This window comes from Rutidosis leptorrhynchoides, chromosome 8, assembly GCF_046630445.1.
Source record: "Rutidosis leptorrhynchoides isolate AG116_Rl617_1_P2 chromosome 8, CSIRO_AGI_Rlap_v1, whole genome shotgun sequence".
Taxonomy (NCBI): Eukaryota; Viridiplantae; Streptophyta; class Magnoliopsida; order Asterales; family Asteraceae; genus Rutidosis; species Rutidosis leptorrhynchoides.
Window position 1 is genome coordinate 38,245,495 of NC_092340.1, and position 14,180 is coordinate 38,259,674.

The 14,180-nt window shown below is 34.0% G+C and overlaps 1 protein-coding gene across 1 annotated transcript; it reads left to right on the forward strand.

Moving 5' to 3' along the window:
- The first annotated feature begins 229 nt into the window (after window positions 1-229).
- Window positions 230-691, forward strand: LOC139863315 (uncharacterized). Its single transcript, XM_071851949.1, has one exon. The coding sequence runs from the start codon at window positions 230-232 to the stop codon at window positions 689-691; it is 462 nt and encodes a 153-aa protein (XP_071708050.1).
- Window positions 692-14,180: the final 13,489 nt, after the last annotated feature.

The following is a 14,180-nucleotide window of genomic DNA, read 5'->3' on the forward strand; positions in this document are numbered from 1 at the left end:
TGGTTTGACTAAATTAATCTCAAAAAGCACAATATGCACTAGATTGGTTTGATTCACTAATTTCGCCTTTGTGTGAATTAAACCTGTTGATTTCGAAGTTCCTAGCCATGTTTCATCACCAAGGATTCCTAAGAAGTTATGAGATCCGGGAAAATTTGTTTTCCCTTATAAGTTTGGTGAATCGGAAGTGTTCAATGCACTAGTCAACTTGGGTGCAAGAATTAACCTAATGCCCCACTCACTTTACGAGAGACTTGGTCTTGGACCTCTTAAGCCGACCCGAAATAGAATAAGATTGGCCAACCATTCATTTGATACTGCTATTGGCATCGCCGAGGACATCTTGGTTATCATTGACTCCTTGGTGTTCCCGGTTGATTTTGTTATCATGGAAATGAAGGAGGACCTTCAAGTCCCCCTCATCTTAGGTAGACCATTTTTGGCGACTGCCGACACCATCATCTTAGTGCAACGCAACCAACTCAATATTGGAGTTGGTGAAGAGCGTGTGACCATCAATATCCGGGAAGCTATGAAGCAACCGATTAACACCGATGATGATGAGTGCTCTGCTTTAGACCATATTGACATTTATGTGCATGTTGAACTTGAAAAGCTTTTAAAGATTGATACTTCGGAATTTGACCAAACTTATGATAATGAGATTGTGGATTTAGAGGCCGACTTTTAGGGAATTGATGAATGTTAATGTAGATGACTTTGAAAGTGAAAATGAGACAATTCAGGAAGAGTCGTTTGAGTCCATCCCTCATGAAGATAGATTTCGAATCAAGTCTTCATGGGAGGAGCCTCCCACTCTTGAGCTTAAAGAGCTCCCCGAGCATCTTGAATATGCTTACCTTAAGGAAGAAAAACAACTTCTGGTGATTATTTCTTCAAAACTTACCCAAGACCAAAAAACCCGACTTGTTTCATTACTTAAGTCTCACCATAGGGCCATAGCAAGGAAGACCATGGATATCCCAGGGATCAATCCTTCATATTGCACTCACAAGATTCTCATGGAGGAGAACTATAAACTGGTTGTCCAACGACAACGAAGACTTAACCCAAACATGAAAGAGGTTTTCAAAAAGGAAGTGATCAAACTATTAAACGCGGGCCTTATTTATCCAATATCCGACTCACCATGGGTGAGTCCCGTCCAAGTGTTACCCAAAAAGGGTGGGTCCACGGTGATCTTAAACGACCAAAATGAGCTTGTCCCGACCCGAACCATCACGGGATGGCGTGTATGCATAGAATATAGGCGTCTAAATGATGCAACAAGGAAGGACCATTTCCCACTTCCTTACATCGATCAAATGATTGAACGTCTAGCAGGAAGAGAGTTATATTGCTTTCTCGATGGGTTTTTGGGCTACTTCCAAATCCTGATAGACCCCGAGGATCAACAAAAGACGACCTTTACATGCCCGTATGGCACATTTGCCTATCAAAGAATGCCCATCGGGTTATGCAATGCCCCGGAGACATTCCAAAGGTGCAAGCTTGCTATCTTTTCCGATATGGTTGAAGATACTATGGAGGTTTTGATGGATGATTTTTCGGTTTTTGGTGATTCTTTCGACCATTATCTTAAAAATCTTGATAAAATGTTAACTCGTTGTGAAAATGCAAATTTGGTTCTTAATTGGGAAAAATGTCACTTCATGGTCAAAGAGGGGGAGGTTTTGGGACACAAAATTTCTAAGGCGGGAATTGAGGTTGACAAAGCCAAAATTAGTGTGATAAAGGAGTTACCTAAACCATCGGATGGGAAATCAATCCGAAGTTTTCTTGGGCACGCGGGATTTTATCGCCGGTTCACAAAAGATTTTTCAAAAATTGCCCGCCCTATGACCAAATTGCTAGAAAAGGACCAACCTTTCTTGTTTGATGATGAATGCACCGAAGCATTCAATTTAGTGAAGGAAAAGCTTATTAACCCACCGATTCTTATTTCTCCCGATTAGGACAAAGACTTTGAATTGATGTGCGACGCGAGCGATTATGCTCTAGGTGCGGTTCTTGGTCAAAGAGTTGACCAACACTTTAGACTGATTTACTATGCTAGCAAAACCCTAAACGGGGCCCAGTTGAACTACACCACTATCGAGAAGGAGCTTTTGCGGTAGTATTCGCTTTTGATAAGTTTCGATCTTATCTTGTACTTTCAAAGACAACCGTCTACACGGATCACTCCGCATTAAAGTACCTTTTTCAAAAGTAAGATGCCGAACATCGCTTGATTCGTTGGGTGCTACTTTTACAAGAGTTTGACATACAGATTAGGGATAAAAAGGGAGCCGAGAATGTGGCGGCCGACCATTTGTCAAGGTTAGATAATCCGGGACTACAACCCTTAGATGAGTCCAAAATTCCCGGACGAGCATTTGATAAGAATTGACCTAGTTGATGAAGTCCCATGGTTCGCCGATTTTTCAAATTACTTGGCGTCAAATACTTAAGAAAAGGCTTGTCTTACCAACAAAAGAAAAAGTTTTTCAATAATTTAAGGTATTACTTTTGGGATGACCCACACTTGTTTCATATTGGGGCGGATCAAGTGATAAGGAGATGCGTTTATGGGCAAGAAGCCCGGGATATTTTAAGGGATTGTCATAGTGGGCCTGATAATGCTAAAAACGAACATATATTTCATAGCATTATTCCTCAAGAAAGACAAGCTTTTAGTTGCAATTGTTCTATTTACAAGTGATATTCGTTTAAATAATAAAAGGTGAAGACAAAAGACAGATTCGACGAATTGAAGACGCAAACGACCAAAAAGCTCAAAAGTACAAAAGACTATCAAAAAGGTTCCAATTATTGATAAGAAACGTCTCAAAATGACAAGAGTACAAGTTACAAGACGCAAAGTACGCGATTTAAAATAATACGCGAGGACGTCCGAAAATCCGGAACCGGGACCTGAGCCAAGAAGAAACGCCCGACGCAACGGACCAAAAATATCTAGTCTACTATGCACAAGAATATAATATAATATATATATAATTATATATAATTATATATTATATATATTATTATTATTATATTACGTCGGCAAGAAGAAAACAAATCCATTTGGCTGGATCCAGGGTGGCCATGCGACTCGCATGGCCAGAAGCACAAATCCATGCGAGTCGCATGGAGTGAGATTGCTGGTCAGGTCCTATATAAAGCCAGTTTTCTGCCGAGTTTTTATCATCTTTTTTCTCTTCCTCTTCATACGTAAATATATTTATATTTATAATTTATATTTTAATTTTAATTATAATTCTAATAATAAGGGTATGTTAGCGAATGTTGTAAGGGTGTAAGTCGAAATTCTGTCCGTGTAACGCTACGCTATTTTTAATCATTGTAAGTTATGTTCAACCTTTTTACATTAATGTCTCGTAGCTAAGTTATTATTATGCTTATTTAAAACGAAGTAATCATGATGTTGGGCTAATTACTAAAATTGGGTAATTGGGCTTTGTACCATAATTGGGGTTTGGACAAAAGAACGACACTTGTGGAAACTAGACTATGGGCTATTAATGGGCTTTATATTTGTTTAACTAAATGAAAGTTTGTTAATGTTAATATAAAGATTTACAATTGGGCGTCCCTATAAACTACCATATACACTCAATCGGACACGATGGGCGGGGTATTTATATGTACGAATAATCGTTCATTTAACCGGACACGGGAATGGATTAATAGCCACTAGAATAATTAAAACAGGGGTGAAATTACATTCAAGGGTAATTGGTGTAATTGTTAACAAAGTAGTAAAACCTTGGTTTACACGCAGTCGATAACCTGGTGTATTCATTAAACAAAGTATTAAAACCTTGTTACAATTCGAATCCCCAATTAGTTGGAATATTTAACTTCGGGTATAATAATAATTTGACGAGGACACTTGCACTTTATATTTATGACTGATGGACTGTTATGGACGAAAACCAGACGGACATATTAAATAATCCAGGACAAAGGACAATTAACCCATGGGCATAAAACTAAAATCAACACGTCAAACATCATGATTACGGAAGTTTAAATAAGCATAATTCTTTTATTTCATATTTAATTTCCTTTATTTTATATTTAATTGCACTTCTAATTATCGCACTTTTATTTATTGTTATTTTATTTAATCGCACTTTTAATTATCGTACTTTTAATTATCGCAATTTAATTTTATCGCATTTTTATTATTCGCAATTTCATTATCGTTATTTACTTTACGCTTTAATTTAAAGTCTTGTATTTATTTTATATTTTACATTAGGTTTTAACTGCGACTAAAGTTTTAAAATCGACAAACCGGTCATTAAACGGTAAAAAAACCCCCCTTTATAATAATAATATTACTTATATATTTATTTGTATTTTTATAAAAGTAAACTAATATAGCGTTGAGTTTTGTTTAAAGATTTCCCTGTGGAACGAACCGGACTTACTAAAAACTACACTACTGTACGATTAGGTACACTGCCTATAAGTGTTGTAGCAAGGTTTAAGTATATCCATTCTATAAATAAATAAATATCTTGTGTAAAATTGTATCGTATTTAATAGTTTTTCCTAGTAAAATATAAGCTATTTTATATACACCTCGTTCGACATCAAGTAATTTTTGGCGCCGCTGCCGGGGAATCACTCTTAAACGCCGGAAGCGCAACGCTAATATAAAAAAAAAAAAAAAAAAATTTTAGTTACTTTTATTAAAAGTCGTTTTTGTAAAAATACGTTTTTAAAAATTCGAAAAATATAAAAAGAAAAACAAAAATATTAGTATTTTTAAGATTTTGTAAATATTTAAGTTTTATAAGTTTCTTTATTTCTATTTTAAGTTTATAAAAATATAAGTTTTATTTTAAAATCTTTTATTTATTTAGAAAAACAGAAAAAAAAAAAAAATAATAAGTAATCGGGCCAAGGTACTGTAGCAGCCCAACTTTTGGCCTGGATCCGAACACCATGCGAGTCGCATGATAATTCAACTAAACCCCATGCGAGTCGCATGAGGGGTCTGACAGGGCCACAACCAAACCCTAAAAACGCATTTATTACGGAGTATAATATATTATTATTATAATTAAACCCTAATTTGATTATTATTAATTAAGTTTTTAGTTTAATTAATTTTAACTACTTTTAATTACTTTTATTATATTTAAAACTTAATACTTTAATATAATTAATATAAAAATAATATTTTAATAAAAATTGTATTTTTTTTATCACTTTTTATTTCTTTTAATATTTTGTCCCTTTTTAATCGTTGTAGCGTAATATTTATATTTTTAGCTCAAATTTAATTTTAAACTTAGTTTTTGCTATAGTTATTTTTACTCCTATATTTTTAGGCTTTGCCGTAGAATTCCTTAAGTGCTTTTTCTTTAGACTAAGATTTAGGTGCTTTAGAATTTTGCGACGCCTTTTTAAGTTTTAGTTTCTTTTTAAGTTATTTCCATTTGGGATTTAGTTTTTCCTGTAAGCTTTAATATTTTTAGACCGTTTACTATGTATCAATTATCATTCCAATTAGTAATTTCAATTTGCGATTATAATTTTAAGTTAGTTGTAGTAATAAGGTTAGGTTAGTTAAGTATTTTTAAGTATTTTTAAGTTTCTTTTATTTTTCCGTCACCTTTTATTTTTCAACCATTTTTTCTTTTTCAACCTTTTTCGACGAACTCTTTTTCTTTCTTATTTCTCGCTATTCTAGTTTTTAGGACATAGAATTTTTTCTACTTCTTATCTAAATTTCTTAAAATTACGAAAATTTATTTTGAGTGGTTAAATTAATAGACATCAAAATTTTCTGGTTCGTAGTAATAGTTGGATTTGTACGTGGACCGGGTTATTGGAGCCAAACAGTCCTCAATTATATTGAGACCAAACGAATCCTGCCCCTCTGCTGCATCTTTTGGCTATTCGAAACGTGGGCAAAATCAGAAAAGTCTATTGATTGGATAACTTATTATAATTTTTCTTTCCTTTTTAAAACTAATAGGATATTCAGTGAATGCACCGAGCAAGACGTTCATCACCTTTTGTACGTTCACCACCTGTAACTCGATCAAGACATCGTTTAACAAATATAACCGCCGTTGATTTTTCTTTAGAATCGTCATCCAGTCAACCAAGTACTTCAGTTCAAATTTCCGATAATCCAGTTTTTGAAACAAACCTCACAATTGAGAATCCAGAAAATATTCAGGAACGGTTCGTAGATCCTGAACCATTAAACTTTCCTCCGGAACCACCAATCATTCAAACAGAGATTGTTGAGGAACGAACTATTAAATCAGAATCATCTATTGATACCGATTCAACAAATTCAATTATGGAGAATCTGGAACCTTTAAGTATGGAAGACCGAATGAGAGCTAAACGCACTGGCCAAGGTCACGCAATTACTCATCCAGACATTAATGCGCCAGATTATGAAATCAAAGGACAAATTCTACACATGGTGACTAATCAATGCCAATTTAGTGGTGCGCCGAAGGAAGATCCAAATGAACATCTACGTACCTTTAATAGGATCTGCACACTATTTAAAATACGAGAAGTGGAGGATGAACAGATATATCTCATGTTATTTCCCTGGACTTTAAAGGGAGAAGCCAAAGATTGGTTGGAATCGTTACCTGAAGGGGCGATCGATACATGGGACGTTTTAATTGATAAATTTCTTAAACAATTCTTTCCTGCATCTAAAGCCGTAAGACTTCAAGCAGAAATTGTTACGTTCACACAGAAGCCAAATGAAACTCTATATGAGGCGTGGACAAGATATGGAAAATTGTTAAGAGGATGTCCGCAACATGGTTTAGACACCTGTCAAATAGTACAAATATTCTACCAAGGATGCGACATCACTACAAGAAAAGACATAGATATAGCAGCTGGTGGTTCTATTATGAAAAAAACCGAAACTGATGCGTACAAAATTATTGATAATACTGCTTCCCACTCACATGAGTGGCATCAAGAAAAAGATATCATTAGATCATCTAAAGCAGCTAGAGCCGATTCTAGCCATGACTTAGATTCCATTTCAGCAAAGATAGATGCTTTCGAGAGACGAATGGAAAAGATGACTAAGGATATTCACTCAATACGAATTAGTTGTGAGCTGTGTGGAGGACCACATTTGACAAAAGATTGTCTAAGTATTGAATTAACAATGGAACAAAGAGAGAATATTTCATACATAAACCAAAGGCCTGGAAATAATTATCAGAATAATTATCAACCGCCAAGACCGATTTACAATCAAAACCAGAATTATAACCGAAATATTCCATACAACAACCAACAAGGTCCTAGCAATCAACAAGTATCCAATAATACTTACAATCAGCAAAGACCGAATTTTCAAAACAAACCACCACAACAAACCGATGATAAAAAGCCGAATTTAGAAGATATGATGACAAAGCTAGTTGAAACTCAAACGCAGTTTTTCACATCTCAAAAACAAACCAATGAACAAAATGCTCAAGCATTTAGAAATCAACAAGCTTCTATTCAAAATCTGGAACAAGAAGTAAGTAACCTAGCAAGGTTAATAGGTGAAAGAAAACCGGGAAGTTTACCTAGTGATACAAATGCTAACCCCCGGAATGAAACAGCTAAAGCTATTACCACAAGAAGTGGTACAACACTTAAACCACCTGAAATACCTGTAACTTCTGATGAAACTATTCCTACTACACAAGAACCACAACCTGATCAAGATAAGGAAAAAGAACCGGTAGTTGAAAAGGTTAATAAAGATAACACAGTTAAGGATAAACCTTATGTTAAACCATATCAACCACCACTTCCTTATCCGAGTAAAATGAAGAAAGAAAAACTTGAAGCCGAGCAATCCAAATTCTTGGATATGTTTAAACAGATAAATGTAAATCTTCCTTTCATTGACGTGATTTCAGGAATGCCAAGGTATGCTAAATTCTTGAAAGATCTAATCACGAATAGAAAGAAAATGGAAGAACTCTCGGCTGTTACTATGAATGCTAATTGTTCAGCAGTGCTGTTGAATAAGATACCAGAAAAACTATCTGATCCAGGAAGTTTCACAATTCCATGTTTTCTGGGTAGTCTTAGTTCAATAGAAGCATTAGCAGATTTAGGTGCTAGTATAAATCTAATGCCGTATTCACTATACGCTAAACTAGACCTTGGAGAATTGAAACCAACCAGAATAAGCATACAACTAGCCGATAGATCAATAAAATATCCTAGAGGGATAATGGAGAACATGCTAGTTAAAGTTGGTACTTTAGTATTTCCAGTAGATTTTGTTGTTTTGGACATGGAAGAAGATTCTCAAGTTCCTCTCATATTAGGAAGACCATTCTTAAACACGGCTAAAGCAATGATAGACGTGTTCGGTAAGAAACTGACCCTAAGTATAGAGGATGAGAGTGTTACCTTTTCAGTTGATAGAGCAATGCAACAACCACAATCTGCAGATGATACATGTTATTATATTCAAACTATAGATGCACATGCAGAATTATTAGAAGAATTTCCAGAATTACAAGGAACAGGAGAATGTTCTTTAGGAGAAGGAAATGAACCAATTGATGAAGCTGAAATGTTAGCTACACTTATAGCTAATGGATATGAACCAACAACAGAAGAAATTCAAATGCTAAAAGAAGAAGACAGATACCGATATAAATCATCGATAGAAGAACCTCCGAAATTAGAGTTAAAGCCACTTCCAAACCATTTGGAATACGCTTATTTACATGGTGAATCTGAATTACCTGTAATAATATCGTCTTCTCTTACTGAAAATGAGAAATCACAACTCATTTCTGTGTTGAAAGCTCATAAACCAGCCATTGCATGGAAGATTCATGATATTAAAGGAATAAGTCCTTCGTATTGCACACATAAAATCCTTATGGAAGAAGGTCATAAAACGTATGTGCAACGCCAACGAAGACTAAATCCTAATATGCAAGATGTAGTTAAGAAAGAGATTATTAAACTGCTAGATGCAGGTTTGATATATCCAATTTCTGATAGTCCATGGGTAAGCCCAGTTCAATGCGTACCTAAGAAGGGTGGCATGACTGTCATTACAAATGAGAAAAATGAGCTTATTCCTACTAGGACTGTAACAGGATGGCGTGTATGTATTGATTATAGAAAATTAAATGACGCCACCAGAAAAGATCACTTTCCCTTACCTTTCATAGATCAAATGTTGGAAAGATTAGCCGGAAATAGTTACTATTGTTTTCTAGATGGATTTTCCGGATATTTTCAAATTCCAATAGCACCCGAAGATCAAGAGAAAACCACATTCACGTGCCCTTATGGTACTTTTGCTTACAAACGCATGCCATTTGGACTTTGTAACGCCCCTGCAACCTTTCAAAGGTGTATGATGGCGATTTTTCACGACATGATAGAAGAATGCATGGAAGTATTCATGGATGACTTTTCAGTCTTCGGTGATACATTTAAATCATGTCTAGTTAATCTGGAACGAATGCTAATTAGATGCGAAAAATCAAATCTAGTACTTAATTGGGAGAAATGCCATTTCATGGTTAAAGAAGGCATCGTTCTTGGACATAAAATTTCAAAAGAAGGAATTGAAGTGGATAGAGCTAAAGTAGATGTAATTGCTAAACTTCCACATCCCACCAATGTTAGAGGAGTTAGGAGTTTTCTAGGGCATGCCGGTTTTTACCGACGTTTCATAAAAGATTTTTCTAAAATTGCCACTCCTATGAATAAACTCCTAGAAAAGGATGCGCCATTCATCTTTTCAGATGAATGTATCAAATCTTTTAATATTCTTAAAGAAAAACTCACTAATGCGCCGATCATGATAACACCAAATTGGAATCTACCATTTGAACTAATGTGCGATGCAAGTGATTTTGCAATGGGAGCCGTTTTAGGACAAAGGATTGAAAAACGATTTCAACCTATATATTATGCTAGTAAGACGTTACAAGGAGCACAAACGAACTATACAACTACTGAAAAAGAACTCCTTGCTATTGTCTTTGCTTTTGACAAATTTCGATCATATCTAGTTCTAGCAAAAACGGTGGTCTATACCGACCATTCTGCTCTTAGATACCTATTTTCAAAACAAGATGCTAAACCAAGATTAATCCGTTGGATCTTACTCTTACAAGAGTTTGATATTGAAATCCGAGATAAAAAAGGAGCAGAAAATCTTGCCGCTGATCATCTTTCTCGTCTTGAAAATCCCGAATTAGAAGTTCTGAATGAATCGGCCATACAAGACAACTTTCCTGATGAATATCTATTGAAGATAGATTATAAAGAAATCCCATGGTTTGCAGACTATGCAAACTACTTAGTTTGTGGATTCCTTGAAAAAGGATTATCGTACCAAAGACGAAAGAAATTCTTCAGTGATATAAAACACTATTTCTGGGAAGATCCACATCTGTTTAAAATTTGTCCTGATGGAATAATACGCCGATGTGTATTTGGAGATGAAGCTAGTAAAATTTTAAACCATTGTCACACAGGACCAACAGGAGGGCATTATGGGCCTCAACTAACAGCAAGAAAAGTTTATGAAGCTGGATTCTATTGGCCTACAATTTACAAAGACGCACACCTTCTTTGCAAATCCTGTGATGCATGTCAAAGGGCCGGAAAAATAAGTCAACGTGATGAAATGCCACAAAATGTCATCCAAGTATGTGAAGTATTTGACATTTGGGGTATTGACTTTATGGGTCCATTTCCAAAATCTCATAATAATTTATATATACTCGTAGCCATTGATTATGTATCTAAATGGGCGGAAGCACAAGCTCTCCCAACTAACGATGCACGAGTTGTAGTAAACTTTTTAAAACGTCTTTTTGCAAGGTTTGGAACACCGAAAGCTTTAATAAGTGATCGGGGTACTCATTTTTGTAATAATCAACTTGAGAAAATTCTTAAAAGATATGGAGTAACTCATAAAATCTCCACCGCATATCATCCACAAACAAGTGGACAAGTTGAAAATACCAACCGAGCTTTAAAACGTATTCTAGAGAAAACCGTAGGATCAAATCCGAAGGAATGGTCCATTAAATTGGAGGATGCACTCTGGGCTTTTAGAACAGCCTACAAAACTCCAATTGGAACCACACCTTTTAGACTTGTTTATGGAAAAGCATGTCATCTTCCAGTAGAAATTGAACACAAAGCATTTTGGGCTTTGAAGACATGTAATCTTGATTTACATGAAGCTGGACGTCTACGATTAAGTCAACTAAACGAATTAGAAGAATTAAGACATGAAGCATACGAAAATTCGTTAATCTATAAAGAAAGAACGAAGAAATGGCATGATAAAAGAATCAGAAGTTCAAAAGAATTCAAAGACGGAGACAGAGTTCTTCTTTTCAATTCACGATTCAAGCTATTTCCTGGAAAATTGAAATCAAGATGGTCTGGACCATTCATAGTCAAAAGAGTTTTCCCATACGGAACGATAGAATTAATAAATTCAAATGGGATTGAATTTAAAGTTAATGGTCACAGAGTTAAACATTACATACATGGTCCGATGGAAGTCGACAACGAAGTTAATCACAATTTCGACACCACAGCTAACTAAGTGTGGGGAGAATCAAGTCTTTAAAGGATAATATATATTTCTGTTAGAGTTAGATTGTCTGTTTTCGTGTAGTTCTCGAAAATGGAACACGTATGGTCTTTCCCTAGCAGACCCTAAAGAACTAGTCTTCTCCCCCCATTCTGAATTTTTATTTTTTTTAGGTTTTTACGAAATGAAGACTGCCTGTGAATTAAACCATGGTCTAATGCTACACGCTTTGATCACTAAAAGAAATAATGACATACTACCGAGTGAATTAGTATCAGTAATCAGAGAAAGAATGGACGGAGTTAGAAAAGGATCCAGATGCGAAGATAATAAGTTACAATTTGGTAAAGGAAAATCAAAATCCGCAGCGAAAAGAAGAGCACGACACCTAGAACGATGTCACAAATGCGGAAAATGGTCACATGGAGGTAAATGTTCAAATAATCAAACCTATTCAAATACCGAATTTGTTACTTTATGCAGAGACGGACCGTTCATATGTTTAGAAGAAAAGACAATGAATGCTCGAGGTTACGCCTATGCAGCCATGGAAAATCAATTAAACCGACTATCTTATGAATATAATAGATCATATAACTAAGAAATCTATTTCACAGGTATGTCTGTACAGTTTTTATTTTTATTTTTATTTTTAACCTTTTGATAATAAACGCTAATTTGTTCGCTAAAAAGTATTAAATTGGTATTAAATAAAATTAGGTTTGGCGACCGAAATTATTGATATCATTCAAAAATTTATTACATCACTGCGAAATTTAACGTTTATTCTTAAGGTATAAATATCTTTAATCAATCAACCCAAAATATTTCAAAAATTCGTCATGAGTTAAATTAGGTCTTGGAACCGAAATTACTTTACCGAAAAGAGGGGCGCATATTTTTGATAATATTTGATTGATAAAAGTGGGATAAAAAGACAAAAAGATTTTTAAATTTATTTTTACCATGTTTTTAAAATTAATATTTAAATCTTAAGTTAATATTGTAAACTTTGTAAAAACAATATATTTAAAATTGTAAATATTTGAAAAATTTATATAAGTTTGGTGTGAATTTATAATATGAATTTTTAAATTAAGTGGTGTGAATTTTTAAAATATGAATTTTTAATTTTATGCATTTCAAATTTTAAGTTTGGTGTGAATTTTTAATATTAATTTTGAATTTTATATTTAAGTTGTGTGAATTTAAAAACAAAAATTTACTTTATCTCATTAAGTTAAGAATATGATTTTTAAAATTCATCGTAAGTTGAAGACTAGGTCTTTGAACCGAAATTGCTTTACCCGAGGGAGGGACGAGAACTTTTATTATCATTATTTTTAATCTTTTTGATTTAAAGTATGCCAAAAAAAAATTAAAAAATCCAAAAATCTAAGCTTTTAAAACAATCGCTTGCAAATGACAAAATTTTAAAATTTTGTCGAGGGACGGACTAGGGCATCGTCCCGAAACGACCTCGTCTTAAAAAGAAACAAAATTTTTAAAATTTTATTAATTCTATGTTTTAAAAGTATAAGGTTTTATAAAAAAAAAAAAAAAAAAAATTAAATCCTGGATTTTCACCCCATGCGACTCGCATGGGGGTATGCACAAATCCATGCTAGTCGCATGGCCATAAAAAGCTGGACAGGATCAAAATTTCCAGCCGAGCTGCTCTTTTTCACAACACACACACATATACACGAACCATCTCCAAAACCCTCTCAAAAATTCATCATTTTTCATCAAAATTCTTGCAAAACTTCACAATAATCATGCCTAGATTCAGTAGTCTCAACCCCTTCAGGAGAAAGGTAAAGATTTCACCCCTAATCTCTTTAAATTCGAATTTTTGTGTTCTTGAGCTAGAAAATTTATATTTTGATTTTGTTAAATTTAGGTGTAATTAGAGCTAAATTGTTGTTATATTATGCATGTATATCCTAGATAGAAGCTATTTAACATGAATTGAAGCTAAAAACTTCAAATTTTTAAGAATCTAGGGTTTGTGTTCTTGAGCAATTTGGGGCTTTTTGATATAAACAGGTTATGGCCGATTTTTGTCATGAATTGTTGCTAAATTAAGTAGTGTAACATGTTTAGGTAGTTAATTGATCCAAACTTTGAGCCTAAACATGTTTTTGAGAATTAAAGTGGACTTTTTAAGTCTAAAAATTCATGAACTTGGATAATTTGATATAAAGGCCATTTGAAACTTGTTTCATTGCTAGTAGTGATTATTTTGGCATGTTATTTAAGATAAATGCTTATGAACTTGATGTACATTTTCGTATATGCTTATTTGACAAAGTGTAGACTTGACAAAAATATGAAAATGAGCACTAGTTTGATTTAAATGCCATGTAACAAGTGTTTAATTGCTATAATGATTATTGTTGACATGTTTAAGAGTTTAAATGTGATAAAACATTGTACACATTTTCGTATGTAAAAGTGTAGAATTGTTATTGTTAAGAAAATGTGTATAAAATGTGTTATGAATTGAACATGTCATCATAATTGTTTCAAGTTATTATTTTGCTAACACTAA

Bases quoted from the DNA above. Each gene is read 5' to 3' on its own strand.
- LOC139863315 (XM_071851949.1), top strand. From the start codon at position 230: ATGCCCCACTCACTTTACGAGAGACTTGGTCTTGGACCTCTTAAGCCG.